This window comes from Drosophila obscura, unplaced genomic scaffold (assembly GCF_018151105.1).
Source record: "Drosophila obscura isolate BZ-5 IFL unplaced genomic scaffold, ASM1815110v1 contig_17, whole genome shotgun sequence".
In the NCBI taxonomy this organism is placed as follows: Eukaryota; Metazoa; Arthropoda; class Insecta; order Diptera; family Drosophilidae; genus Drosophila; species Drosophila obscura.
The window spans coordinates 631,858-644,706 of record NW_024542757.1 but is presented as its reverse complement, the minus strand read 5'-3'; the positions used below and the strand labels follow the sequence as shown (position 1 = coordinate 644,706).

Here is a 12,849-nt window from a genome sequence, read left to right as displayed (position 1 = left end):
ATGTCTGGCCCGAGACGGATGTCAAAAAACTGGTACCGGTCTGGGTCCAGTCTTTGACCTTTTCACCCCCGGGAAAACGTAGGAAAACTGAAATCGAAATGGGTAATAAATACCGCTAATATCACCATCGACACCCTGGGGCCTGGCCTGGTGGGAGACCCCAAAAACGACAACAAAAACCCAAAAAAAAATTGCGCAAAACAAGTTGCTCCATTTGGTGGCAACATCCATCTGCCTGGGCAACATCCAGCAGAAAGGGCAGTTGCTTCTCTTTTTCATTTTCGGTTGAATGTGAAAATTCGTTGGCCCGTTGTATGGGCCAAGTTTAGGCCAAAATGCCTGACGATTTCTGGCAGCAGCAGCAACAGCAGCAGCATCAGCATCAGTAGGAGAATGCTCATTGACATTTGCCCGTTTGCCTGTTGTCGCCGCGCAGTATTTAGAAAGGCAGCTCCACCGCAAAGAGACACACACGGACACGGGCCTCGGCAGGTTGTCATCGAAGCGCTCCCATTCTTGGATTGGATTCTTGGTGGCATGGGATGGTCGCCTTGGCTGATCGAGGCGGCACAGCTGTGCGCACCAGAACGGCAGCCAAGTGGCAAAAGGAATGTGCACGCATGCGGCCACACGAGCAGCAAAGAATGAGACAACACAATGGGGGACAGACTCGGGCCAAGTTGCGTATGCGCAACATTCATCATACGACGCGTTGTACGGCACATCACGCTTTGCATTGGCCTTGCCAAATTAACACACAAATGAGTGTGTGGCACGCCCCCATCGCAGTCCCCTGGCCAGGCCAGGCCATTGCAAAAGTAGATATTATCGAAAATATTAACCAATACTTGGGGGCGTCAATTACGATGATGATTCATCCAACTCGGATGCAGTTGCAGTTGCAAATGCAGCTACATAGTTGCCAGCAGGGGAGAATGTTTGCCGCGTTTTGGGTTTTTCTATTCTATCGAGTAGTAGTTCCTGTTGACGATGATGCTGTACCAGCTGCCCTCTAGCTTCGAGCACATTATTTATAGCGTAATTATGATTACTCAATCGTAGAAATAAAATAGAAAATGTTTATTCAAGCCTCAAAGTTCGTGTGGGGTGTGGGGAGTGGTGCACGGCATGCAGCCATCAATGCTAGGAGATGTTTCCAAGAGTGTGTCCAAGAGTCGAGACTTATTCGCCAGTCATCATCTCCATGAATTCTGTGGACGAAATGGAGGGAAAGTGGAGCAATTAGTGGCATTCAGATACAGAGCCGGAAGCCTAAAAATAGTCAACCACAAGGGCAGGCAGCATTGTCTTCTCTCTGCCAGGCAAAATGGAGAATAGCGGACTGAAGAGCCTACAAATTAAAATAATTTGCTTGTTCTCAAGGCTGGCACGGAGCCAGAGAATTCAGAGATTCAGAGATTCATGAGGCATGCTGCTAATTGGTCGGTGTCACTGCTTACCATCAAAGTCCACGGTGCCGGAGCCGTCAGAATCGATTTCCTCAATCATCATGTTCAGTTCCGAGTCGGTCAGCTGATCGTCGAGCTCCTTCAGGATCTCCTTCAGACAGGAGGTGGGAATGTAGCCATTGCCCTGCTTGTCGTACAGACGGAAGGCCTCGCGCAGTTCCTTCTGCATGGCCTCGTCATCCTCCTCGACGATGAATTTAGCTGCCAGCTGCACGAACTCCTCGAACTCCAAGCGGCCGGATTCTGTTCAAAGTTCTAGGTCAGTGGATACCCGTGGCGAAGGCAGTGGGACTACTTACTGTCCTCGTCGACCTCATTGATCAACTCGTCGAGAATCTGTCTGTCGAAGGGCTGACCCATGAGTCGCAGGATGTCGGCCACCATTTCGGTGGGGATGCTGCCGGTCTTTTGGTGGTCAAAGCTGTTGAATGCCTTCTGCAGAACGGCAATCTGCTCGGGGGTCAGGTCTTCATCCTGCAAAGCAACAGAGCCGCATTATAAATATCCGTATATCCTGCATCCCCGCCTCGCTCCACTCACAATGTTCTCCATGCTAAAGTCTTATGCTGCTGCTGCTGCTGCTGATGCTCGTTGTTCACCAAATAGATCACCGCTAACGACTGAATCAGTTGCCCAGATCTTCCCATACTTTCGTCCGGGGAGGCACACCCACACATCCGCCACCAGAGTACAGAGGCATTCCAAAAGTAACAGGCTAATTTATGGTTTTCAACAGCATCTCAAAAATAAAACCATTGAAACAAACAAACAAAAGCAGAGGCCACACCGCGCACACGCACACATGCAAACGGAACCAATGGAAAACTTAAAAATTTTATTTAATTTGTTGCTTTGTGAAAACAAAAACGAAAACGAAAACGAATACGAAAAGCACTGTAAAACCGTCGAGCATTGCCTGTGCCCCTGTTGGCCAGCAGAAGCAGACACCCCACCTCCCACCCGCACCCTAACCCACACCCAACCGCATGATCAGCACCAGAGCAATTCCATTTTGTAGTGGTTTGCTAAGGCTTAACGTGGACATCGATGGTTATTTTTACCCCGACACTGAGAAGAAATTTCAGAATTAACTGGAATTCTAAATGGCTATAAATGGTTCCATCTGAATCTTCAGGGTTCCAGCTGTTAATTTATATGTTTCCGTCAAGGAGTGCCATTCGAATACCACACATGGTACCCACCAACATTTCATTTATCTCAGTGTATAGCCAAAGTAAGAATAATTTTATTATATGCAGGATATATACCCACCGCATCATAATCGGTGCAACTATTATCACATTTTCCAATAAAAGTTGAATCAATCACTTCTCCGGTACAAATGGATTTTATAGCGCAGACAAATTAACAAGAAATTAAATATCAATCTATAAATTATATGGCGGGAAAACCGAGTATTCCATGCAAAGATGTAAATGTATGTATTTATATTATTTGATTATTTATTTCAATTATTTATAATTCATTTCAATTTATTTGAACTGTACGTGTTTTCACTCCAGGCGGGACCGGGACCGGGCTGTGATAAGAATGAAGCGGCGCGGACGGCTCAAGCTTCTTCGAAGCTTCTTACGTTAAACATAATACTTAACAAACCATTAACATTTCTTGTATTGGTTTAAAAGCGCCTTTCTATCGCTCTCATAGTACCTCGGTGTCACTCCCTCTGCTCTCTCTCCCCCCCCCTTGTACTTTTCGCCTCTCTATCGCTCTCATACGGGCCACGGCTATCCTCTCTCTCTCTCTCTCTCTCTCTCTCTCCCTCTCTCTCTCTCCCTCTCTTTCTCTCTCTCTCTCTCCTCTCTCTCTCTCTCTCTCCCTCTGTCTCTATCTCGTTTTTCTAAAAAGCTTCAGCCATCCATTCTTATCACAGCTTGCAGTTACCCACCTTCTGTTATGCGGTCATTAAATCGTGTCGTGAGCGCGTGCCAAATGCCCATGTACGCATATGCACTGAGAGATCATTTCTCCAAAAACTTTCGCTCTCAATGTTAGCAGTGATCTTAGTGTGTGTCATGAACAGCAGAAACGAATGCCGAACTGGAAGCCGAGATTTGACTCTCACACGATGCTTTGCTGAACTCCACTTACCACCCTCACCACCCTCACCACCCTATTTCACTCTCGTTTTTCGAAGAAGTTTCAGTCATTAAATCGTGTCTGTTCGTGTGGTGAGCGCGCGCCAAATGTAGTATGTATCATTCTTTCCCTATGCCCATGTACGCATATGCACTGTGAGATAATTCGAACACAAACTTTCGCTCTCGTTTTTATCAGTGCTATATGTATGTATGGTGGTGGTGTAGGAGGAGGGGTGGGGAAACACAACATGCGAACGTAGTGCCAACACACATTTTTATAAACGATTCGAATTTTATTGTCTCTTGCGGTTCTGCTTCCTATTTAAATTTAAATCAGCTTCATTATCGTGTTTCGCTTTCGTTAAATGACCGAATAATATGCAAATTGATTTATACATTCAGCTACTTCAATGTCTATTCATGTGACACACATTTCCACAAATATACGTACGAGTATACATACATACATACATACGTACACGTATACGTAGCAGAGGTATTTGGGAAATTGAGGAAAGCCAAAGAAAATCTGTTTACCAATTATGACAGCGGCAGCCAAAGCAGACGCCTTAAGTTGACGTCACTTTGACACATTGACCATTTGTTTATATGGTTATTAATTAATTAGCATATAAATTATGATGCCAATAACTCAAAATGCCACAGATTACTAATTGCCAACAGCCGGGGGAGATGTGCATGTGAGAGATTCAAAGAGATGATTCCCTGACGATCTCTTGACGGACAGGCGCCGACATCGATTCGTCAGTATCAGTCTGTCAGCGTTTTCATGTTGCGTTTCCCAACCGATTAGCCGCAGAGCGCCAGAATCAACTGGGGGCTTTTTTTTTCTTCTTTGTAGTCGAGTCGGTAACCGGAGCGCCAGAGTTTCAATGTTATTTTGACATTTGTGTGGCGGCGATGTCTAGCCTTGATCGTCGCCAAGACCACTTTTGCCCAGAGTTTCTTTCAGGCAGCCGGATAATTGATGGAGGCATTCACTTTGCCCGTCGTCATAATTGCAGTGGCATCTGCATCAAACGAGTACACTAAACGCTCTCCTCGAGGCCCTCCACTCCACTCCTCTCATCTCATCTCATCGGATCGCTGTCAAAGGCGATAAAACTTAACATTTGCATTTGAAGTTATGACAACAATAAGGCTGCCCTGCCTGCTCCACTGATCCATCCCATATCGTGATCACGTGATTCGATATCGTTGCTAAACTTAAATGTCTCTCGCAGCATCTCCCAAGCGGATCAAGTCTCAGGTCGGATTGCCAAACTGGGTGAATGCGAAGAATACATTCATTACACGTTTGAATACAAGTCCAAATTATTCACTCGTCGTCATATGGGAAGTAACCCCATGGGCGTGTTTTTCGTGGCTGGGAAATAATCGTCGCACTCGTAATATTTATTGTGTGTTTGCTACTGCGTTTCATGGGCAAGAGAACTGCCACTTCCGAGCAGAGTCTGAGATCTTCTGGTAGCGAGGTTCGCCCAAAAGTTTCGTATACTTTTACCTCTGCATTGCTGATGGACGACATAGAAAGTGACATCACTTTCACTGTGGGTCCGAGCATCTCAAAACTCAAGTTCAGGGCCAAAAAGTCAAATATTAAAGTCGCATAAATATGTAAATGTGTCTCCTCCTGTTTTGCTTTTCTCTTGATTATCTCGTTGACCTTGGCATTTGTTGGGGGCTACGCATTAATTTGGGGAAACTCGTTTCTGTGTCCGCTAATTAGTTGCGTTTGAATTATCACATTTTTCAGTCTTTTCCATCAGCAAACAGCAATCAGCCGAGAGGCAAACTGATCGATCCTTCCGTGGAAGTGTGGATGGTGAAATGAGTTCGAAATTGAATTTAACTTTTAACTGCTTTTATTTTTTGGTAAACATGGCTTATTCCTTAGGGGGGTGGGCTGCGATCCAGTCCAGAGAGCGCTGGATGGCCTCTGGGATTGGGGGAGAGGTTGGCAGAGCGGGGTTGGCAGAGATCACCTGGTATCCGTTCTGGTCGGCAACGTACTGAATGGCCACTGGCACACCCTCGGGAGATGTCCATGCCTGGTTTCCCTGGACCACCCACTCATCTCCACTCCTGAGTTCACCCTCCTGTTTGACATTTACTGAATTGTCGAGCTCCAGAGCGTACTTGAAGCTGTCGACGTTAACTTGTGCATCACTACGCAGCACATTGGCATCCTCGTTGGCGTAGGCCACAGCCAGCAGGCAGGCGAAAGCAATCTATTTCGAAGAATCGGAGAACAAGTTAGCGATTATCCTGCTAGGATCGTTCGGATTTTGTAGCCACTTACGATGAACTTCATGGTGTTTGCTCGAAGACTTGAATAGACTTACTGATATCGAAATGGAACTTCTGGCATCTTTTTATATGCTGCTAATGCTGCGGCGATAAGCCCAAGTTCAGGTCGTGTCGTCTGACGTATAGGATTTTAAATTCCACTAATTATGCATATGATAATCAGAAATACACGTTTGCCGCTTATCCAAAGATCCAACCGAAATTCATAACAAGACCCAAACCCAAACAGGCGGAAGATGTGTCTGCGACGCAGACATCAACCATACATATCTCGACTACTACAAATAGTGTAAAGCTACATATAATTAATTCTCTATATTCGTCAAAAAAAAAACTTAGCATTTTAATAAATTTGTTCGTCTTGTTTTCAACCGGTTTCAATATTGTGCGCATTTTTGTGTAAATATAGACGTTAGTAGCTTGGGGCGTGGACAAGGCCATCTTGACACCACAACCCACGCTCCACACAGCTCTCCTGGCAGCCGCCCCCGTCATACATCAATCTGAACCACTCTTCTTTGATTATAAATAATTTACTTTATTGCCCGTTTTGTTCTAATCTAAAGCTATGCGTTGCCGCTCATTAATTTTTGCACGGCACGATCGAATTTTCTGCAAAAAGAAATCGGATATGAGTACAAGTCTAAACAACGTATGGATAGACTCACTTGGATGTCAGGGACTCGCCCGGAATGTAAAACGGATTGCAGATGGCATCTGTGTAGAGGATATGCAGGTTGCGAAAGATCTGGAATGCATTGAAAGTGGCATCAGTAGGTCTACCATCTGGGGGACTAGTACTTACCGTCCGTACTTCGTTCTCGCGCAGAGCAACGTTGCTGGAATCAATGACCACTATGAATTTCACCCTGGAATTGGTGACGAAGCCATAGCTAAAAGCAGTGAAAATACCGATTAGCCTTTACGCCCCTAACCAGACGGGTGTACCTACATTTTATGATTCTCTGTGGAGTATAAAAGTCCCAGGTAGAGTTCCTTGGACTCGGGCGCTCCCTTTCCAATCAGACACTTCTCCTCCACCACGTCGAGAGCTGCGTGTACATGGTACTGCAGGTCCAGCTCCTGCTCCATATCGGATGTGGTCAGGTACATCGGGGCATTCTTTAAATGTTGGAAATGTAAGCACAGTCATTAATTAGTTCGAATTACACTTACATCTTTGCCAATAACTGCAACACAAAATGCCATTTTATTTTATTTGTTTATTTATTTTCAGCGCAACAGCTGATAGTCAGTGGTATCGATAGTATCGATAACATGTCCGGTGCTGCCACACTTTTTAATTTTAAAGACCCTATTTCGATAATAGTTTTGCAACGATCTAATCAAGCCCTTATTTTAAGCATTATTTTATGAAGAATCCAATGAAAGGAGTCCTTAAAATTACCCAACCTTGTGAAAAAGATTCATTAATCGGATAAAATTATATGTTCAGTGCTGAGAGTCTTAGCTGGCTGGTAATATTAAACTGATTATCAAAATCATGGAATATAATTGCTTCATGGTCTCAGGTCCGCTACCCGAACGTCTCAGGTCCAACAGCCGAATACCTGGGGACCTGGGACAGAAAACTCAGCTGCGACACGTTCAGTGTATGAACTGGCACATCTATATACTGTATTTACGGTATATTTTGGAAATGAGAAGGGATATTTTGGTATATTTCAGTATATTTTCGAGCGCTAGTCACACTGTTGATAAAATTTTATCTATACTCATTGTGGTTGGAGAAAAACATTAAAAATTGATATCATAGCAATTACTGATCGGCTTAGCACCCTGCTGGAGATGGCGTTGCAGATTGCACATAATAACCGTGGCAATCCGCAAGCGTTGCATCCTCCACCAGCCGCCGAGCTCGTCGAGGTTTTTGTGCTTTTTTGTAACACAACGAATCGCACTGTTGATTTGTATTGGGTTTGTGACCGCGATACGGAGAACATGTATCTCAGCCTGAAGCCGTTCGAGGAGGTGCGCGTCAACACGTATAATACGCACACCTGGCTCTTCCGCGACTACTACACAGGCGAGCGGATGCACGTTAAGTCTAGGCGCATATTTGTTCCCATTCCAAAATATGTGCCAAAAAATCCCCAACATCCCGAGGAGCTGTGCGATGTACGCAGCCAGGTGAACATCCATTTCCCGATGCGCAAGCTCAAGGACACCTGTTTGTGGCTGCTTGCGCGCCATCTAAATCGCACGAGCAACTCGCCCCGACGGGTGATCAGCAACTATATGATACCATCGACGCTGAAGCAACAGTTGTTCGTTATCTTGACCACCATGGAATCCTACTCGAGGACGGCGCGCATCAGACGGCGTCGGGTCCGTGAGATGATTAATAATATCTAAAGTGGCATAAGGGAAGAAAGCCAAGCTTGATTTCCAAATAGTTTTAATAATAACTTTAATTGATTTTCAATTGTATCATCCTTCTTTTCTTATCTTTTGTTTGTTTGTTTGTTACTTATGTACAAATTGGCTTGCATAGAGCGTTTTATAGGTTGATTTTCTACAATTGCATTGATTTTTGTATTTTTTAACAGTTTACTTATACTTAAATATACAGATATATATAATATGTTCTATGTATATATATATTTTATATATATCTATATAAACCTAGTGTAAAACAAATGTGAATATTACATACATATATGCGCAATTCTCTAGATCTAAATGTTTTCAGATGCCAGATAATTAATGTAAATGTTGTTCCATACAATGTTTATCTACTTGTGTGTTGTGTCGCAAACTTAATCTCTTTTAAGTCTGAATCTGAAGTATATGTATATCTGAATAATTCCTAAACACAAGAAACACACTGAAACAGAGCAAACAAAATATATATAGCACTCTGCTGGGTGCATTTACATCAAATATAAATGTTTAAACATATTCTTATTAGATGGTTAGTCCACAGGACAAAGTAATTACGAATACATTGCAAAATACATACAAATGGTTAATCAAACTAAAACTTAAATCTTTCAATTTAGCGGAAATCGGCTAGGAGAGAGAGATCACATGCCCTTCGTTCAATACTTGCGCGTAACGCGCTCCAGACTATCCCCGATCGAACCTGTTGGGTGGGTGGGACACAAAAAGGACTTTCAGTTGGTCTGAATTAGATCGAATTCGAATGGTCTTACCATCGTAATTGAAGTTCTGCTTCGTTTTGTATTGAAATGTAAGATCTGTTGATTGCTTCCAGATGAAGTGGCGCACCGTTCGCAGGTCCATGTTGGGATCCACAACCTAAGAAAAACAATGGCAATAGAATAGAATATATCATCTACATGCCCTTTTCCAACTGCAACTTACAACATCGTTGCACGATAATTCAATGCGTTCCTCAGCCGGCAGCTGCGACCCTTCCGAGTTGCCGTCGCTTTGGCTGTTCTGCAAGGAATTGTTTGCGTTGGCCCCGCTCGGGGTTGTCTCTGCATTGAGCACCTTCTCGAGCACATGCTCGCACACCTTGCGGCACTGAATGAACTCGTTGGCCACCAAACGATCCTGCGATTCAATGAGAGGTAAATCAGGGGTTAACTATGAGATTAATTGGACCACACTCCTAGCATTCGGCTCTACCTTCTTGGTGCGCTCTGGCTTGGTCATCTGTGGATGGGGCTGCAGGAAGAACGGTATTTTGAGGAACTTGGGTATGTTCTTCTCAATCACCACATCGGTAACCCACTGCGGTGCTGTCTCATGTAGAAGAGTGCACTCGCTGTCGCCCGCTGCGTCGCGAACCAACAGACGGCAGACAGTCCGACCGCCCACCTCGCTGTTGGATGATGGACACAATATGAAAATACATATTTGTAGCGAATTGAAATGCTAAGAGACTCACCTGAATATGACGGGTGTATGTTTGGGCACCTGAAAGTAGCCATTGCCATGCATGTCCGGCTCCAATTCGTTTGGCGGTATGCTATGCGGTGGTGTCCAGTACTCGAGCAGTGCCTCCAGGAGTAGTTTCCCATAGTTGATCTGCACAATAATTGACAATTATGATCAAGAGACTCCATCAGACATTCATATCCCACATACCTTTATCTCTGTGGTGGGATCGACGCACTCCGGCAGTCCGGCTTCGATGGACACCCAAGCCGAGTAGCAATCGACCTCCTCCTGACCCAAAACAATCGTTGGCATCTGCAATCAGAGATATCATGTAGAGAAATGGTGCTGGTGATGATGATGATGGTAGTCACTCACCCCAGTTTTGAGATCTACTGTGAACCAATTTGGAATGTAGACTTGCTTGTTGCGCTTCTTCACCTCCGCCTCGTAGTCGATTGGGCCCAGAGTGTCTTTCTTGACAACTCTTAGAACATCGTAGAGCACGACCTGATCCTGGGAGTCTTTCGTTAATATATAACGCTTGTCGTTCAGCACAGTGCACTCCTTGATGGCGGCCCCGCCCTTGATGCAGGCCAGCTCCGTGCCACCTTGCGTCCACTGTGCATCCATGCCGCCCGACGAGTTCAGAGTGCCCCTGTCGTACATGGGCAGCTTCCAACAGCGAATGTCCGAGTTCCAGGTGGTGGCCCACACGCCAGTCTTGTCCATGTTGTAGCCCAGACTGAGTACAGGCGCCTTCTCCTCGCACACGAGCGTCTTGTTGCTGGGATTACGCATCTCGGTCACAATAATATTTTTATCCCTGCTCCCCGAAATGATGTACTGAAAGTTCTCGCTCATTAGCAACGACCACACGCCCTCCTTGTGCACGTGTATGGTCTGGACGCAGCGTTGTTGGCCAAGATTCCACACCTTGATGGTGCCATCAGAGCTGCCGGATACAACCTGGTTGCCGTCGGGCGAGACTACAAGGCAGCGAACGTTTTCCGTGTGTCCCCGGAGCTTCATGCTTCGCATACAGGTGCGTGGATCCCATATTCGCAGTATATTCTCGGTGGATCCGCTCACAATCACGGTGCCAGAGGGATTCATGGCGAGGCTATAGATCGAATCCTTTGACCCAGTCAGACTAGAGGTTGTAACTGTGTTGTTACTGGCAGTTAGCGCTGTTAGTGTGTTCACATCCCACAGGAATATTGCTTTGTCCAGCCCAGCGCTGGCCACTTGCTCCCGATCCTTGGCATACGCCAGCGCCTGGACATAATCGCGATGCGTTCGGAGGGTCGACATGCAGAAGCCTTTCTGTGCATTCCACACCTTCACCGTGGTATCACAACTGGCGCTGATAACTGAATGGCCAAATGGTTAGACACAATATTCACTATAATTGGCCCACTATGCATTATCCGACTTACGGTTTCTTCCGTTGCAGCAGAGCACTATGTCGTTGACCCAGTCATTGTGATGCTCCATCGACTGTATGTACTTCTCGCTGGACTCGGAGCGCGTGTTCCACACCCGGATGATCGCATCACGGCCGGCCGAATACAATTTGCCATTGTTTGGATCTAGCTGCAACGAATTGACACCATTCCGATGCTGTTTCTCCTCGGCGTCTCGTATCACAAAGGAAACCTGGTGAGTGCGATGCAATGCATTGTAAACTCAATTCTCTTCCCGCTATCCATGTTCTTATTGGGCCATTCCGTTTCCCCACTCACCTGCATTTTTTTCCGTGCCTGACAAGTTTTGTGCGTCAACATGTCTTCCACGGAGATGAGATGGGCTGGCTGGCTGGCTGTGTTTTTGTGTTATTTTTGAAGTGCCTTCACGAGGTGGATGCGGATGCGATTGTGATCGATGGCTGCTGCATATGGGGCACGCACATTTAGTGTTGCTGCTGTCTATTCTGTAATTATTGGCTCTCTACAAAGCGAAATCTAGGAATTTCCAACCAAGTCCAAAATTTTTCGCACCTATCTCGTTCTCTTTCTCTCTAAATTCTTTCCTTCCTCTCCAGCGCCGGGTAGTGATGCCACCAAGTTTTTCGATATATGCCGGCTGTTGTTCAGGGTTGACATTTCTCGCTAAAACTTGTTTTTATATATTTTATTTTCCAAACTTCTAGCTTAAAACTAGAACAAATTGACATAAAATTCTATTTTTGATAAGAAACATGCGTGAGTTCCGAACTAATTGTTATAAATTGGCAAAACTAGCAGTATAATGAACCGGCAATCTATTTAGAACTTGACTTTCCTCATTTGGCAACGCTAATCTTTATATAACGAAGAAGAAGAAGACTTTCCGACTTTCATCGCCGGAATATTAATTACAACGTTGAATTTGCATTTGCATTAAAAAAAATGGCCAGTGGACAAAATAGCGACGCGTGCAGCTTATGCGAGAAAATAGGCTTGAAGCCGCTCACCAAAGAAAACGTGTTCAACTACTACATACCACTACACGGTCTTGTCAGTTACGGAGCACTCTCGCTCAATGTTATGAACCCGCAGATTGTGCCCAGACTGTTGCCGAAAAAGGACCTTACTAATGTGTTCTTGATTTCGTCTGCGGTAGGCACGTCTTTCTACATCTACGGCCGTCCTCACCTGAAGGACGTCAAGACGAATAAGCGCCTGGCGTATGCGGCCCTCGGTGGAGTTTTATTCAGTATGGGTTCTGTGCTTGCCTGGGCCCTGCTAAAATCGTCCCTTGCTGAGGATAATGCTATTCTCGCCACCTTGGTTGGTCTGGGAACCGGCGCCGCCATTGTCAAGGTTGGCACCGAATACATTAAAGATATTGATAATCTGCAGAAAAACTAAAGGATGGATGACTCCGATATGTGACGAGTAGATGTGGCCCGCATATTTGAATAAAATTATACATACATATATTAAACTCAAAGAAACTTTGGATTTTTTCGATGGTAGGAATGGGATGATGGGGATTCGCTACGAAGCAACAATACAAACAATAGAGATTGAAAATGTTTGCGTTTATTATAAATTAAATGTACCTTTAATTGCCTTCTCTTAACTACAAATAAT

General features: G+C 45.0%; 6 protein-coding genes across 7 annotated transcripts; 2 read left to right on the top strand and 4 right to left on the bottom strand.

Moving 5' to 3' along the window:
• Positions 1 to 1,059: 1,059 nt before the first annotated feature.
• Positions 1,060 to 2,117, bottom strand: LOC111078963 (troponin C). The gene is made up of 4 exons (XM_022373931.2): positions 2,010 to 2,117; positions 1,769 to 1,943; positions 1,461 to 1,712; positions 1,060 to 1,211 (listed from the first exon to the last, which is right to left on the bottom strand). The coding sequence occupies exons 1-4, from the start codon at positions 2,019 to 2,021 to the stop codon at positions 1,183 to 1,185; spliced, it is 468 nt and encodes a 155-aa protein (XP_022229623.2). The 5' UTR covers positions 2,022 to 2,117; the 3' UTR covers positions 1,060 to 1,182.
• A 3,331-nt stretch (positions 2,118 to 5,448) lies between these two features.
• Positions 5,449 to 6,321, bottom strand: LOC111078943 (cuticular protein 47Eg). The gene is made up of 2 exons (XM_022373897.2): positions 5,895 to 6,321; positions 5,449 to 5,823 (listed from the first exon to the last, which is right to left on the bottom strand). Exons 1-2 carry the CDS (start codon positions 5,904 to 5,906, stop codon positions 5,479 to 5,481), a joined length of 357 nt encoding a protein of 118 aa, XP_022229589.1. The 5' UTR covers positions 5,907 to 6,321; the 3' UTR covers positions 5,449 to 5,478.
• A 98-nt stretch (positions 6,322 to 6,419) lies between these two features.
• LOC111078941 (trafficking protein particle complex subunit 2-like protein) lies at positions 6,420 to 7,187 on the bottom strand. Of its 2 annotated transcripts, none has more exons than XM_022373896.2 (5): positions 7,079 to 7,187; positions 6,855 to 7,024; positions 6,708 to 6,795; positions 6,567 to 6,650; positions 6,420 to 6,514 (listed from the first exon to the last, which is right to left on the bottom strand). In XM_022373896.2, exons 1-4 carry the CDS (start codon positions 7,109 to 7,111, stop codon positions 6,567 to 6,569), a joined length of 375 nt encoding a protein of 124 aa, XP_022229588.1. In that variant the 5' UTR covers positions 7,112 to 7,187; the 3' UTR covers positions 6,420 to 6,514. The 2 variants fall into 2 exon arrangements, with proteins under 2 accessions (XP_022229588.1, XP_022229587.1); XM_022373895.2 differs by having other exon boundaries at positions 6,571 to 6,650.
• Positions 7,188 to 7,610: 423 nt separating this feature from the next.
• Positions 7,611 to 8,912, top strand: LOC111078939 (protein Vhl). The gene has a single exon (XM_022373892.2). It carries the CDS (start codon positions 7,712 to 7,714, stop codon positions 8,276 to 8,278), a length of 567 nt encoding a protein of 188 aa, XP_022229584.1. The 5' UTR covers positions 7,611 to 7,711; the 3' UTR covers positions 8,279 to 8,912.
• Positions 8,348 to 11,904, bottom strand: LOC111078938 (WD repeat-containing protein 48 homolog). The gene is made up of 9 exons (XM_022373890.2): positions 11,518 to 11,904; positions 11,212 to 11,431; positions 10,151 to 11,145; positions 9,983 to 10,087; positions 9,783 to 9,922; positions 9,521 to 9,716; positions 9,251 to 9,445; positions 9,079 to 9,184; positions 8,348 to 9,008 (listed from the first exon to the last, which is right to left on the bottom strand). Exons 1-9 carry the CDS (start codon positions 11,557 to 11,559, stop codon positions 8,965 to 8,967), a joined length of 2,043 nt encoding a protein of 680 aa, XP_022229582.2. The 5' UTR covers positions 11,560 to 11,904; the 3' UTR covers positions 8,348 to 8,964.
• Positions 11,905 to 12,004: 100 nt separating this feature from the next.
• LOC111078940 lies at positions 12,005 to 12,838 on the top strand. The gene has a single exon (XM_022373893.2). It carries the CDS (start codon positions 12,163 to 12,165, stop codon positions 12,622 to 12,624), a length of 462 nt encoding a protein of 153 aa, XP_022229585.1. The 5' UTR covers positions 12,005 to 12,162; the 3' UTR covers positions 12,625 to 12,838.
• The last annotated feature ends 11 nt before the right edge of the window (positions 12,839 to 12,849 follow it).

What these genes read in the sequence shown, in the direction of transcription:
- LOC111078940 (XM_022373893.2), top strand. Translation starts at nt 12,163, where the DNA reads ATGGCCAGTGGACAAAATAGCGACGCGTGCAGCTTATGCGAGAAAATA.
- LOC111078939 (XM_022373892.2), top strand. Translation starts at nt 7,712, where the DNA reads ATGGCGTTGCAGATTGCACATAATAACCGTGGCAATCCGCAAGCGTTG.
- LOC111078963 (XM_022373931.2), bottom strand. An exon ending in CAATGAGGTCGACGAGGACA is followed by an intron (nt 1,713 to 1,768) that starts GTAAGTAGTCCC and finishes AACTTTGAACAG; the next exon opens with AATCCGGCCGCTTGGAGTTC. An exon ending in CGGCACCGTGGACTTTGATG is followed by an intron (nt 1,212 to 1,460) that starts GTAAGCAGTGAC and finishes TTTCGTCCACAG; the next exon opens with AATTCATGGAGATGATGACT.
- LOC111078938 (XM_022373890.2), bottom strand. Translation starts at nt 11,559, where the DNA reads ATGTTGACGCACAAAACTTGTCAGGCACGGAAAAAAATGCAG. An exon ending in CTGCTGCAACGGAAGAAACC is followed by an intron (nt 11,146 to 11,211) that starts GTAAGTCGGATA and finishes TTGGCCATTCAG; the next exon opens with TTATCAGCGCCAGTTGTGAT. An exon ending in AGCCAGAGCGCACCAAGAAG is followed by an intron (nt 9,446 to 9,520) that starts GTAGAGCCGAAT and finishes ATTGAATCGCAG; the next exon opens with GATCGTTTGGTGGCCAACGA.
- LOC111078941 (XM_022373895.2), bottom strand. Translation starts at nt 7,111, where the DNA reads ATGGCATTTTGTGTTGCAGTTATTGGCAAAGAT. An exon ending in TTGCAGTTATTGGCAAAGAT is followed by an intron (nt 7,025 to 7,078) that starts GTAAGTGTAATT and finishes CAACATTTAAAG; the next exon opens with AATGCCCCGATGTACCTGAC. An exon ending in GCGAGAACGAAGTACGGACG is followed by an intron (nt 6,651 to 6,707) that starts GTAAGTACTAGT and finishes AATGCATTCCAG; the next exon opens with ATCTTTCGCAACCTGCATAT.